We start from the raw sequence: 14,515 nt of genomic DNA, 5'->3' as shown, positions 1-14,515 counted from the left end.
AGTAATAATAACTCAGCTAAAAATGAAAACATGAAGAAGTTAAGACCCATGGAGAGATTGTGAAAGGACATCTCGCTTTATAATAAGTTCATAAACGTCAAGTCAATTACGCTCGAGTCTTTGGTTAGATTAATAGATTAAGACGGATTTTATTATGTTAGGTTTTATTTTTATATTATTCATGCGGGTCTCACAAGACCACCAATTAAATCACTGAAGTTTACGTTTTTGGCGCTCCTAGAATTTAAGATTCTAAACTACGGTAAAAGTAGTTCACGTATATGTGTGGGTCATGACAAAGGTTTGAAGGTAAAATACATTACAGAAGAGAAAGGTCGGCAACATCTGTCAGAAACAACATTGAGGATAGGAATGGCAATTGGGACAACCCGCCTCGCCGTGGCCCGCCCCGCTGCGGTCTCTATCTCTGGCGGATCTTTGCGAGTCAGCCCGCCGTAACCCGCGGTTCCTAAACCTCTACCCAAACCCGCCCCATTTGCTACATAGGACTTTGCGGTCCGGCCCGCGGGTAGTAAAAATGCAGTCCTCATTAGTTCTCGTCTTCTCATTGACCTTGAGACATCTCAGAACTCATCGCAAATCAAACAGTTCTCAGAAAGACAGAAAAAAAGAATGGAAGTGATTAGTTTAACTGCTCCATCTTCGCAAAGAAAATTCACTGGCTGCTTCTTAAGCGCACCAACAAGCCCACGAAGAATCACAGAGTGGCGCAGAGAGTACGAGGAGGAGGCAAAAAGAAACTTCTCCGAACGTTCTTTGATTCCTTTCGATTGGGAAGAGAATCAAGGCAGTCTGAGGAAGATCACTGACAATGAAGAAGACACTTTTGATGATAAACAAGATAGATGAGACATGATATTAGCCTACACGGTTTCTTTGGTTTCTCTACTAAAGAATGAAAATGTAATATTGAATCAGTCTGATTCCAATGACAATTAATAGTAAAACTTTAAAACAATCAAAGTTTCAAACAAAACAGTTCATACATAAAAAAAAAAACCAAAACTGATAACTTTTTGTCACTAAAGTCTACAACCATCATGTTTCAAGTCAACTAGTCAAGTCAAACAAACTCTTGAACTCAATACTGTAACTTAGTAGCAGATTGTAAATTTGTAATCTAATTACAGTATAGAATGGCGAGTGATATAAATAACATGCAAAGATTTAACTTTAACTTGTGTATACTGAGAGGAAGAAATCATATACATGTGTAGATGGTAGATGGTGATAGATCGAGGAAGAGGTGAAGCTACAGTGGTAGATGGAGTAAGAAGAACGAGGAAGAAGAGAAGCTATGGTAGTAGATCGAGGAAGAAGAGAAGCTCTGGTGGTGCTCTCTACGAAAAGAAGTATGGTTGTAGACCAAAGATGAAGAGAAGGTACCGATGAAGAAGATAAGGCCCGGTGGTGACCTTAGTCAACGGGTGGAAGAGAAGATCAAGAATTTCCTCTACAGTCGCCATTTCTCACCTTTTTCGTCAGTGAGCTGAACACCAAACGTCTCTGGTGAAGAAGACATGCGGGTCCAGAATGGCCCGCAAACCCGCGTCGACCCGCCCCGCATTGACCCATACCCGAAATTGACCAACCCGCAAGACCCGCAAGATCTCGGGCCTAAGATATGTAAACCCAAACCCACCCCGCAGTGGGACTTTACGGGTTAGGCCCGCGGGCTAACGTACCAATTGCCATCCCTAATTGAGGATGTGAAGATTAATTCTCAAGCCATCTTTTGGCTAACATTAAAGGTTTCTCAGCATATCATAAGCAAAATCTTTAATTTTCTTTTCTTAGAGTTAGAATGAATGTAAAATAAATCAACTCAAAATATTTTTACAATAGGGCATCTCTGTTTTGAAACGTATCAACTAAGCCAAAGGTTTTGGTTTTGATGAATACTTGATATCATCTTGAAGCAATGCACTGCAAACTTCCATAGCTTTTCTCATATCTAGTTCTTCCCATAGCTTGAATCGAAGAAATCTTGTTTGCAATTTGCTGATCTATAGCTTGCCTTAGGCAAGACGGAGCCTGTTGATGTTCTTCGGTTCTTCATGTCTTCTTCCATTACGCTCACTCCAAAGTGAATGTACCGTTGCATGAAATACATATCAAAGTAGAAAGAGGTTGGTCTTCTCGCGAAATTTTCCATCAAAATTTCTAAGACATGACTCAATTGGTTCGAGTAGGTTGTACCAAGGAGTTTTGTAGTTAATCATGGTTTAAAATAATTAGCAATCCAATACTTGTTATTTCGTCTGGTGTATTGCCGCACCAGAATCAAATAATAAAATGCATTTCAAAGAGATTATGGAGTAGAAGTACGATCACAAATAAATAGGATTTTCAAGAGATATAAAGACCATTTTAAGTACCACTTAAGTACTTATCGATACCATTTTATTAAAGTGTTCACCCTAGCCTCTTTTCTCTCTAGCACAGAACCCAAGGAGCCGCATCTCTCGACGCCGGCGGTGGTTCAGCTCGCCGGCGTCGCCATTCATCTCCAGTCATGTCTCCAGTCACCGTCTTCAGCAACTTCGTCACTTCTCTGTTCACTTCTCTGTTCATTTTCTTCGTCGTCGGTGCTGTAGATGGGTTATGTGGCTTGGTCTCAAGCACTACTCAGAAGAACACCGGTGGACTTGTCGTCAGCTCCTTTGAAGTCCACTACGGCTTCTCCACTAACTGCATCCTCTCCCGCGACGGCCCCTTCAACTGGAGCGCCAGATCTGAGGTTTGTATCTCTGGGATTAAGGCTCCTCGCTGGAATCATCCCTGTCCCTCCTCGTCGACATCACCTCCCATTCTCCTCATCTCCGCCAGCATCAACGACACCACCGTCTCATTCCCATGTCGACCAGGCGGAACCGTCACCACTACCACGCTGAGCGCCGTACCTCATCATACAAGTGGAACCATCAGATCCACTTATCCCGAGCATAGGCTCATAAGATCTGGTAGTTTCTGCATCTCCAAAGCGCCTCCACCACTCCACGCGACCTCAGATCCCTTCCTTGACGCTGTGACTCCGCCCTGCTGCCCCTTAACCTCTCTAGACTACACCGCGCATCAATACCGCTCCGGCGTAGTCTCCTTCACCACCGCTGAGAACCTTCGCCGCTCTGGACGAGGAGGCGTCTCTCAATCGTGTAGCATCGCGTTTTCGTCAGTTCGGAGTCCAGAACCGCTCACCACCTCCGCCTCCAACCTGCGCCTCTCACCAACCATCGTCAGCTTCTTTGCAGGCTTTGATAATGTCGTGTTTGCATCAGTCATCGAGCCAACACTGCATCAACGCCAAGGACTCTATGGAGATAAGCTATTCCGAGTAGACCTACTGTCATCTCCATCAACTGCAAGAACATGTCCACCCCGTCTCCACCTTCTTCCTCACCTAGGAAGTGAAACCGAAAAATATCAGTTCGCTCCTCCACTGCCATGTGCTCTCACTCCAACAAGCCGGAGGAAAAAACCGAAGTATTGTGCAAGGAGACTCGACCGTCCCGAAACATTCAGCCTCTTACCCAACGTTTACTCAAACACGCTCAACCAGAATGAGTGCGATGACAATATGCTCAGGTCTATTCCGGTTATAAACTATTGGCTTCGACATGGTAATGTTGAGGTCCAAGGTTTTGACCCGATTGAACCGTTCACTCCGTCATCCAACTCCCCTGTCCTAAGCGTCACTATGAAGGCTAAGTTAGCTTTTGAGATTCACATAGTCTCGTTGAGAAGCTTTGTTGAGGTTAGAACTGATCGTGTAAACTTCAGTACCAAATCCAGTCATATATGACTTCTTCTTCTCGGTGTTGCCCAAGGTCCTAGAGCTTCTCACCAAAAGCTCTTGGCAGGTAACAATCCAGTCGCTTCTCATTGGTGTATCAACGTCGATTTCGACAATCAATTGTTCTCGCGAACAATCTCCTTAGGGATTAGGGTGAAACTTCTCCATGGGGTTCTTCATCTTGCTGAGCTTGACTCGCCTCTTATAGACTTTATCTTTCTATGTTTCATAATGCTTTCTACTTTCGTTTTACCGTCGAGCATGACTCCAGAATCTTCTGTTTCAGTTGTAAACTCTTACGCTCCTTGATCTTTAATATAAATTTGGTGTTACAAAAAAAAAGTACTTATCGATACCAAAATATCCGTTCACAAATTTCAAGATCTTATTTTGGAGGAAAGGTTAATTGCCATTTTCCGGGTGTTACTGTATTTGTCATCGTGGACATGAATTAAAAGAGGCCTCCGTAATGAGATGAAGGGGTACGCGGGAGAGAGTGTTCTTTCTTGGCACATCTTGCTCCTTTAATGAAGAAAATATTTCATATGTGCTTTACTCACACATTAAACAAGATGATAGTATTTATTACAGAACATAAAACATTGTCAAACCGCTCCACTCTATGCAATCATATGCTTCGTCTCATGCCAGTTAAACCATCTTAATGAACAATGATGTTCGCCTGAAACATTATCACATACTCATTGACGACAACCGACTCGTTGTTTTTTTAGACCTGTTCCAAGAGCACAATCACTTCAAAACCATATTTTGTTTAAAAATGAAAAAAAAAAGTTGTAGAATTGGTTTAGTTCCAAAAGAAAATCGTGGAATTGGCCCATGACATGCAGATTTTGAACCTGAGACCTTCAGGTTATTAGCGCGATGCTCTAACCAAGTGAGCTAATGGGCCATTTTGTAACCAGATCTTGTCTTGGTTTTCTTTACCTGATTCAGTTAATATAAAACTTGCTGTCAAAAATTTTAAGACATCATATGAACGAAAATAATGACATCACTAAATGATTACCCGCGCATATGCGCAAGGTGAGTTTTTATAATAATATTTGTTTATTAAATAGTTTTAACATTTTGTAACACTATAATCTTTATCTATTATAAAATAACGAATATAAATGTTGGTCTCTTAAACATATCATCGTTGTTGAAGAGTTAACATATTACATTTCATTTTAACTATTTTTAAGACTTCATATGCACAAAAGAAAATTAAGTTTTGCGGCTAACACAAATCACCAAAACCAAATAGACAACATCGACAAATAGGCAACATCGATTGTATAATGATCAAAGGGGATTAGGTTTTCTGCTCTCGATTTGTTTACTATTGACTCTCTATAAGTGAATTCATTTTTACTCTATAAAATTGTGTTTTCATTCTCGTCCTTGTTTTATTGATATAAGTTAAGTTTATTTTTTTAACTTCTTCTATGAATTCGGTGAATTAAATTAGTGTCAATTTTTAAAAAATGGACATCTGTAAAAATTAGTTTCACTCCAGATATATATCTAAGAATCAAAATTTTGAAAAAAATCACCGGCAAACTATATTAACAGATTAGTGTTCAAATCTAATATATCAAGCTATTATAGAATATATAAGTGCAAAGTTGAATTATAAATGCATGTCTAGTATATATTCACCAGCTCTGTCTAAATATCATCTAATCCTAGAACAACAAAACAAATTACTTATTTCACAAGTTCTGGTAATATTTAAATCCAAACGGGTAATATTCGAACCCGAATGGATATCCGAAGATAACCAAACATAAGTATACTTAGCCCTCTATTTCTATTTTACTTCTCTCATTTTACTCAAAATATTTATATTAATGATGCTTATTGCTAAAAATTAGATAATATACATATAATTATGAACAAAATTATTTGCTACTCACTTAAAATATATATCAAGCTCTTGGTTCTTGTACTAACAAAAGTTGTATCTAAAATTTCAAAACAACAACTAAATTAGTGTCATTTTATTTTTAAAGTTTTATCTCCAAACCTATTAATAGTTTAATTTTTAAAAAAATTAGAAAACCAGTTAAAATATATTTTAAATAAAAAAAACTTAAACAATGAATCATTTATTTATTTTTTCTTCAAAATTTAAATATCCAAACCCGGCCCAAAATATCCAAACCCGAACATAAAATACCCGAACCCGACTCGAAGTGTAGAAATATCCGAGTGGGTTTTATACTTTTATATTGAAATACCCAAACGAACTCGAACGAGTATCCGAATGCCCACCCCTACGATATATGATCATCATTTGTATCTTGCTTGAACAAAAAAAATTAAACCATTGATCACAAAATTTTCAATGTAGGACTTTTACCATTTTTAGTAATTTATAGTCGTTTTTAAAAATTCAAAATATAACATATAAGAAAAAATCGAATTTTTTTATTATATGCTTAATGTGATTGTTTAATTTCTTTTAATAATATAAAATTAAAAGAAAATGTTAGAAAAATTGTTATCAAATATGTATTATTCATAATCATTAATTGTCATATATATGTTAACCATATTATGTAATTTCATAGCTTTTATTTAAGGAAAGAAAAAATATTCTTTTGTATACTACTAATTAATTTGATAGTTAGTTTAATAAAAAGTGATAGAGTGTGGAAGCTATGAATTAAAGATCAAGGGTTTGATCCTTACTCTGGTAACGTGTTCTTGAAGTTAATTCAAAAACAAAGATGATAGGTCGCGGATACTCTTCGCAGTGCTTGCTAGAAGCTCTTAGAAAACTATAAATCTTTATTCAATATTCAAAGTAGGGTGCCTTGATTACACTAACGTGATCTTCTTATATAGGAGAAGAAGATCCTAATCCCAAAACAAAATAGGAAAATATAAGTAAAAACCCAAACTAAAAAGGAAAACACATTATAGGGCCTTAACGTCAATAGAGGCCGTCATATGTCGGTGTTATGCTACATCAGGTCCCTACGGGTTGGAAGGATTCACCCTCGAATCTGGTGGGATGTTATCGCCATGAAAACGTGATAAGTGTTTGACATTGAACACATCCGACGTCCGGAAATGAGCAGGAAGCCGAACCCTGTAAGCATTAGGATTAATACGCTCAAGCACTTCAACCGGATCAATCTTCTTAGACTTCAGTTTGTTGTATTCCCGCAAAGGTAACCATTCTTTAGTTAAGTACACCCAAACCAAGTCTCCTGGGGCAAACAATACTTCATGCCGGTTGGAATCAGCAGCCTGCTTGTACTTCGACGCTGAAGACTCCAAATGTCGCTGAGCCTGCTGATGAATACCCTGTAAATCGTTGATGAAGTCTGCAGCTTCCCCATGATGTCTTGTTTTATCCGGTAACGTTAGGAGATCCAAAGGGCAAGGAGGAACAAGACCATAGACCACACGGAATGGTGAGAAACCCAAGCTTCGATTCAACGCGTGGTTGTGCGCAAACTCAGCCTGACATAACTTGGTATCCCATGATTTCAAATTGTCTCCAACCAAGCAGCGTATCCGCGAAAACGCATAGCGACTAGAGACACGCGACGGCCAGGAGGCACTCGTTTGAGCTCAAGGATTTCTTCGACTGAAACTAGCCAATCAATAAGATTGTCGCCACGAATTCTGCCATGGAATTCCGGTATCTCAACACGAAATCCGCGTTCCCAGTGGTTGTCCATGTTATCTCGCTTGCACAGTTCTTCATGATATACGCGACGATGCAGTTCATCTTCGTCAACTACATCAGGCTGCATGTCTTGGACTCGTGCATCCCCGATCATGTTTTGACGTTGATTCCTTTGATTGTGTTGGCGGTTAGGTGGTAGATCTTGTGGAAGTTGTTGTAGAGGTAATTGATGGTGTGTGGAGGTATCAGTTGTTGGACATTAACGGCTTGCTGGTTACGAGGTTCCAGTTGAGTTATTAATGTCGTGGTCATGGTATCCAAACGAGTCGCCAACGATTCGCCCAATTGTTGAATTGAGTTCTGCATCGACGTCTGGATGGTGGTGGCGAGAGCCGTTTGGATCTCGATAATTAGTGCTCGTAAATCATTCATCTCTTGTGAGGTTCTGTCTGTGGTTTTCTTTGTCATTGAAAACGAGAGATGAACTCCAGAAACGTGATGATTCTGATACCAACTGATAGAGTGCGGAAGCTATGAATTAAAGATCAAGGATTTGATCCTTACTCCGGTAACGTGTTCTTGAAGTTAATTCAAAGACAAAGATGATAGGTCACGAATACTCTTCGCAATGTTTGCTAGAAGCTCTTAGAAAACTATAAATCTTTATTCAATATTCAAAGTAGGGTGCCTTAATTAAACTAACGTGATCTTCTTATATAGGAGAAGAAGATCCTAATCTCAAAACAAAATAGGAAAATATAAGTAAAAACCCAAACTAAAAAGGAAAACACATTATAGGGCTTTAACGTCAATAGAGACCGTCGTATGTCGGTGTTATGCTACATCAAAAAGCATAATATATATTTATATGGACCAACTTATTTTTCTAACAATTCTAAGAATCATTCTCGTGATGACACGTGGCTACGAAAATATGTCGTAATACTCTAAGATTAATATATAGGGGATATGAAGAAAAATATAGCTTTGTAACTCCAAAAAAAAAACAGAATGGAGGAAACAATAAGAGAGTTCTGTTGGCATGGTTTAAGTTTGTACCCTTATCAGGAATTCACACCTTTTTTTTTGGAACACATAGGAATTCACATTCTAAACAAAAAGTTGGCCCCAATCCTTCAAAATAATAATCGTTGGGGTCGTCTCTAGTTCAATATCATGGGATGATCTAATCGTTCGGATGTTAAAATTTGTATCGTCGATTTAAACTGCATTGGTATAAGTCAGATACAGATATCTAAGAGGTCATGATGAAGACGTCATCAAAAGCCCCTACCTCTTTACCAAAACCCAGTACCGGTCCTGAAATATTAGAGGTCCAAACGAAACTAAAAATCGAGGCCCTAAATAATATATAAATCAAAACTCTTAAAATTTTAAATTGCAGTAGTAAAAATTATAAAATCCTTAAAGCTAATAAAATTTAGAAAATAACCTTTTTCTCTTATGCAAATTCAAATTTTATAGATATACGAAACCATTTAAAATATTTTTATATCAATATTTGATCATATATGTCAATCAAGCAAACATGAAAACCAAACAACAAAAGAGTTAGAAACAAAATCTCTAAGTTGTTTAGTTTCATTTGTCTTTTCTCTTGTTTATTGAAGTTTAATCACTTATTTTTATCTTGTTATTAGTTTTCATATTAGATAAAATCGTTAAGAGCCAACTTTTGATCTTTTTTGAAATTGCCCCATAAGTTTGTACACTTCGCATGTTGACATTAACACGTTAGCAACAGTGAAAAATGGGCAGCAAGAAGTTTTTAAAAGTATGGGCCCCATGCGTATGTTCCGTAGGAGTAGGCCTGGGAATATGAGTTTTTATCCGTGGGGCCCGGCCCATTTGATCCGCCCCGCGTCGAACAATTTAGAAAAATCGATTTGCGGGTGCGGGTGCGGGTTATGAGCATTTTATGCAGGGCGGGTGCGGGTTGGTGGATTTTGAAACGCGAGTACCCGCCAACCCGCAATTTTTTTTTTTACATTTTAAAAAAAAATATTTTTTTTTTTGTAAAAATGTATATTTTGTAAAGAAAATATGGGAATTTTAAAAAATAATAATCAAAATATTTTAAAATATTTAAAATTTTAATTATAAATATATTATTTATATTATATTTTACAAAAAAATAAATTAAATAAATATTTTTTAAAATAAAAATATAACCCGCGGGTTATCCGCAAAATTAAGCGGAGCGGTGCGGGTACAAATTTATTTGTTCGCGGGTTGTGCGGATTTGATTTTTTGACAAAAAAAACTTTGTAACCTGCGGGTTGGCGGGTCAGCGGGACGGGTTTGACCCGCAACCCAGCCCTACGTAGGAGTGGGTTCAGAACCGGCACTGCCAAAACCTAGGAACATAAGTTTCTTCCAACTAATGCATCCCTGCCCTATGTAACCTTGTTTTTAACCGTTTTGAAGGCTGAAAATATTTTTAAAATAATAAGTTGATAACAAGGTGACGACGATTTAGATAAATTTAAGTTTTATCATCGATTGTTGGACTACTTTGTTATTATTTTACATTTTTAGTGTCTTTTAGTCAAATCGTATAATTCAATATGACGTCAGCGATCATAGTTTCCCTCCTACTTTTTATTTTTCGTCATTTGAGGTAAAGGATACAAAGGCAACATAAGAACAGTTAGCAGTATAATTACAAAACAATATATATAAAACTATTGTTGAGGTTAAGAGAAATTCAAAAATCGACCTGAAAATTATTCACGTAACCTTTTGGTGACATACATAGCTCTTACTCAAGAAATTTATGCAAATTGGGGCTGTTTTACTTCCAAATTCACCTCTGTTTTATAGCTAAATAGGTTGAAATATTACATAATTTGGAGCAGGGTTTGCATTAGTGTCGCTGTCGCGTCACAGCCAGCGTTCAAATCATATTTTGAAAATATGAAAACTGAGTTATGAAATTCTATATTTTAATTTAATTTTTGTGTGGCCATAGAAAAGGTCATTTTGATGACCAAATCAATAAAAACAGTTGAGCAAACTACAAAAACAACGAGGCTTCTAGATGTGTTTCAAGTATCACATGGTTCAGACTTGCAGCTAATGCAAACACACACAAAAGAAATACTTGTGAAAAAAAAAAAAATCAGAATATATAAACGTGAAAATAGTACATTTTATGGTAATATATGATTTTGGTGTGGTAACCTGTACTATTGTTCAAATTAACTTTCATCTAATTTATCTTTAGGTCATAGGAAACCCCAACAACCATCTCACAGAATTAGTTGCATCTCATTTTACCAACCTTGTCAAGACCCTTTTGACACAAGAAATCTAAAACCTTACAATGTCTACTTCTCTCATCCTTATATATCTATTTGAAGTCCCACCCAATTTCTCCAACTCCTTACCTCCCAGTCCCACAAATAAATTTACATTTCCAAACAAAAAAATTGGATCAAAAAGGGTTTCAAGAGAAGAAACAATGAAACTCCTCCTTGTGATCTTTCTCGTTCATGCAATATTTATCCCATGCTTTTCCTTTGACGTATCGGGAAAGGATCTTCCTTTAACCCTCGACAATTACAAGTCTACTTGCCCCACCGCATTTGACGTCATCAAGAAAGAAATGGAATGCATAGTGAAGGAAGATCCTAGAAATGCAGCCATAGTTATTCGTCTACACTTCCATGACTGTTTTGTCCAAGTAAGTACATTTACACACCTTACTTGACATGCAAGAAATCATCCCACCTCTTTTTAGCTGAAATTTAACTAAAAGGAGTTGCTTTGTGGTACGCATAGTTACTCAAGGGTTAAATTGTATTGCAGGGATGCGATGCATCGGTGTTACTGGATGAAACAGAGACACTGCAGGGAGAGAAGAAAGCTTCTCCCAACATAAACTCATTGAAAGGATACGAAATTGTAGACAGAATCAAGAACATAATCGAATCTGAATGTCCTGGAGTCGTTTCCTGCGCTGATCTTCTCACGATTTCTGCTAGAGATGCTACAATCCTGGTATATATTAGTCCCTCATGGGGGATTATCACAAACAATCATGTATATTATATAGTATCGTATGAATTATGAAACTGAAATAACATGTTAATATGATATGATAAAAGGTTGGTGGGCCTTACTGGGACGTTCCTGTGGGAAGAAAAGATTCAAAGACAGCAAGCTACGAGCTTGCAACAACGAACCTTCCAACTCCTGAAGAGGGTTTAGTCAGCATCATCTCTAAATTCTACTATCAGGGTCTCTCTGTTGAAGACATGGTCGCTCTTGTTGGTAAGATCAATCCGCTAAACCAAACTAAACCGGAATTGATTTTAACATCAAACCGGATCACTTCATGTACGTAGGAGCTCACACGATCGGGAAAGCACAATGCCGGAACTTCCGTTCACGGATCTACGGTGATTTTCGGGTGACGTCTGCGCTGAATCCTGTGTCGGAGACGTACCTGACGAGCCTCCGAGAGTTGTGTCCGGAGAGCAGCGGAGAAGGTGACAGCAACGTGACGGCGATGGACAACGTGACGCCGAATCTCTTCGACAACTCTATCTACCACACGTTGCTGAGAGGAGAAGGGTTATTGAACTCGGACCAAGAGATGTACTCGAGCATGTTCGGTATACAGACGCGGCGTATAGTGAGCAAGTACGCGGAGGATCCGGTTGCTTTCTTCGAGCAATTCTCTAAGTCGATGGTGAAGATGGGGAACATTTTGAACTCTAAGAGCTTGGTCGATGGAGAAGTTCGAAGAAACTGCAGATTCGTTAATACATGAAAACATCCATTAGCAAAACTATTTTCTTAAGTCCAGTTACAGAAAAAAAAAAAAACTATTTTCCTATCATTATTTATTTTAAAAGGAAATCCATCTTTTTATCTCCTTAATTATACATTTTCCCTTCAATATAAATTTATGTTATCGTTATTCTATCGGCCAACTCATTTATTTCACAATTACTCGATCATAATTTTTGAGAGAACTCGATCATAATTTTTGAGAGAACTCGATCATAACTTTGATATGATGTTTATAACTCCACTCTATATTTTAGTCCAAAAATGGAGTAAGAAATAAAGTAATGAACAAAAAATAAAAATTTATTTATCACTCTATTTTGAAGTAAAATATTGAATGAGATTGGAGATGCTTCCGATTCACATTTGTCGCCAATTATATTGAGATGATACGATCCTAGTTGTCTGTTATCTAACATGAACTCCAGGTCGAGAGGTATTACATTTCATGCTAACACCAAACTTCGGGACTAGCCTTTTCTGATTATGACTGAACATCTTGTCCGCTAACACGATGTTTTCTTAGTGGCACTTGGTAGTTATTCCTGTCAATTGGAAAATAATTAAACAGGTGGTGTCCTATTCTTTAGCTGAAGCTAATCGAACATTGGTACTTCGACTGAAATCAAATGTCTTCGTGGTCTGATGAACTTACTTCCTCTACTGTAGGAGATGGATTACATCCCTCCACAAGACCTATCGAATAACAGTTCCTAGCCCGGCAAGCTTAACCAGCTTAGTCGGCTTAAGCGGCTAAAGATGTCTACTCGACCCCAGAGTACTTTTAGCCGATCAGTTAAGCCGACTAAATATGTTCGGCTTATAGAGAACAGTACCAAGGCCCGCATACTCGGCCTTTAACGACAGGGCCCAAAGGACGTCACGGTTAGGGCATCGCGGACGAGGACACTATAAGAGGGGATGAGGAGACAACGAAAAGGGACTTTTGGACAACACATACAGAAGCGGCTAGATCTAGAGTTTCCTAATTATCTCTTTGATTCTGTTGTTTAAACCTTTGATCTTGTCTCCTTATTTCCCGTCAATCTTGTAACCTCTTGTTTGATTCTAATAAAAGCTTCTTTAGTCCCCCCATTCCTACGTTCATTATTCTAATCAACCGAATCCTGCACAAACAATTGGGGTCCACCGTGGGGCCGACTAAAGTAACGTTCTAGATCTACATGGTTCAAAACGACGCCACCCTCGGCGCTCCGGGCGGCGAACCAACCCCAATGCCCGAAGCCGCGCCGCCCATCACCACATATTTCATGAGCTCTATCATGGCTCGACTTGCTCATCAAGACGAAGTCCAAAAGACGACCAACGACCAGTTAGCTGCTCTGGTCGCGGCCCTCACAGCTCCCGACGGCCAAACAAGCTGTCCCCAGCAGATACGCTGTCGCCTCTTTAACACCAACCCGACGGCGACCGGAGACGAACATATCTCAGACGACTCCGAGCCTAACGAAACCCTTTTCGCCGACCACCCCCCGGTAGGTTCTGATCTGGCAACCATACGCGAGCTCGCCGAGCTCAAACTCAGTTTCCAACAAATGAGCGAGAAGATCCATCAAGTAACCAGCGCGGCCCCGCAAATCGAGAGCGTCCTCGCCGCAACCTCACGCACTCCGTTTACTAGTGCTCTGACCAGCGTCCAACTCGGAAGAATAGAAAAACTGCGCCTACCCGAGTACAAACCCGGCGGAGACCCAGTGGAACACATGACAGCTTTTAACATTGCGATGGCACGGGCTCGACTCCCAGACGAAGAAAGAGACGCAAGCTACTGCCAACTGTTCGTCGAAACTCTCCACGAGCAAGCCCTAACCTGGTTTTCCCAGTTAGAAGAAAACTCCATCGGAAGCTTCCGCGACTTGTCAGCAGCTTTTCTCAAGACTTACATTATGTTCACCAAGCGCAGCGCTACTGCCTCTAGCTTGTGGAACCTCAACCAAACCAAAGACCAGAGCCTTCGCGACTACATGGAGAAGTTCAAAGCCGTAGTCTCAAGGATTGAAATTCCAGACGGTATCGGCAATTGACGCCCTGCGGAACACGTTGTGGGTTCGTTCTAAATTCCGGGAGGATCTATACCAAAACCCAACTACGTCGCTCCAGGATGCTATCGCGCGATCTGACAATTTCATCCGAATGGAAGAAGATACTAACGCCATTCTCAGCAAGATGAACGCACCCAAAGCTCCAGCGGCTAAAAACGCCAACACGCGACA

The 14,515-nt window shown here is 39.2% G+C and overlaps 1 protein-coding gene across 1 annotated transcript; it reads left to right on the top strand.

Annotated features, from left to right (window-relative positions):
- Positions 1–10,867: 10,867 nt before the first annotated feature.
- On the top strand, positions 10,868–12,366 carry LOC106299080 (peroxidase 11). The gene is made up of 4 exons (XM_013735216.1): positions 10,868–11,169; positions 11,295–11,486; positions 11,594–11,759; positions 11,834–12,366. The coding sequence occupies exons 1-4, from the start codon at positions 10,948–10,950 to the stop codon at positions 12,259–12,261; spliced, it is 1,008 nt and encodes a 335-aa protein (XP_013590670.1). The 5' UTR covers positions 10,868–10,947; the 3' UTR covers positions 12,262–12,366.
- The last annotated feature ends 2,149 nt before the right edge of the window (positions 12,367–14,515 follow it).

The sequence above is a fragment of the Brassica oleracea genome, chromosome C6, assembly GCF_000695525.1.
Source record: "Brassica oleracea var. oleracea cultivar TO1000 chromosome C6, BOL, whole genome shotgun sequence".
In the NCBI taxonomy this organism is placed as follows: Eukaryota; Viridiplantae; Streptophyta; class Magnoliopsida; order Brassicales; family Brassicaceae; genus Brassica; species Brassica oleracea.
Note: the sequence above shows the minus strand (reverse complement) of the source record. Positions and strands in the feature narration are given on the sequence as shown.

Excerpts from the sequence above, each read along its gene's own strand:
- LOC106299080 (XM_013735216.1), top strand. The coding sequence starts at position 10,948 with ATGAAACTCCTCCTTGTGATCTTTCTCGTTCATGCAATATTTATCCCA. Across the intron at positions 11,170-11,294 it reads TCCATGACTGTTTTGTCCAA|GGATGCGATGCATCGGTGTT; the intron begins GTAAGTACATTT and ends ATTGTATTGCAG. Across the intron at positions 11,487-11,593 it reads CTAGAGATGCTACAATCCTG|GTTGGTGGGCCTTACTGGGA; the intron begins GTATATATTAGT and ends ATATGATAAAAG.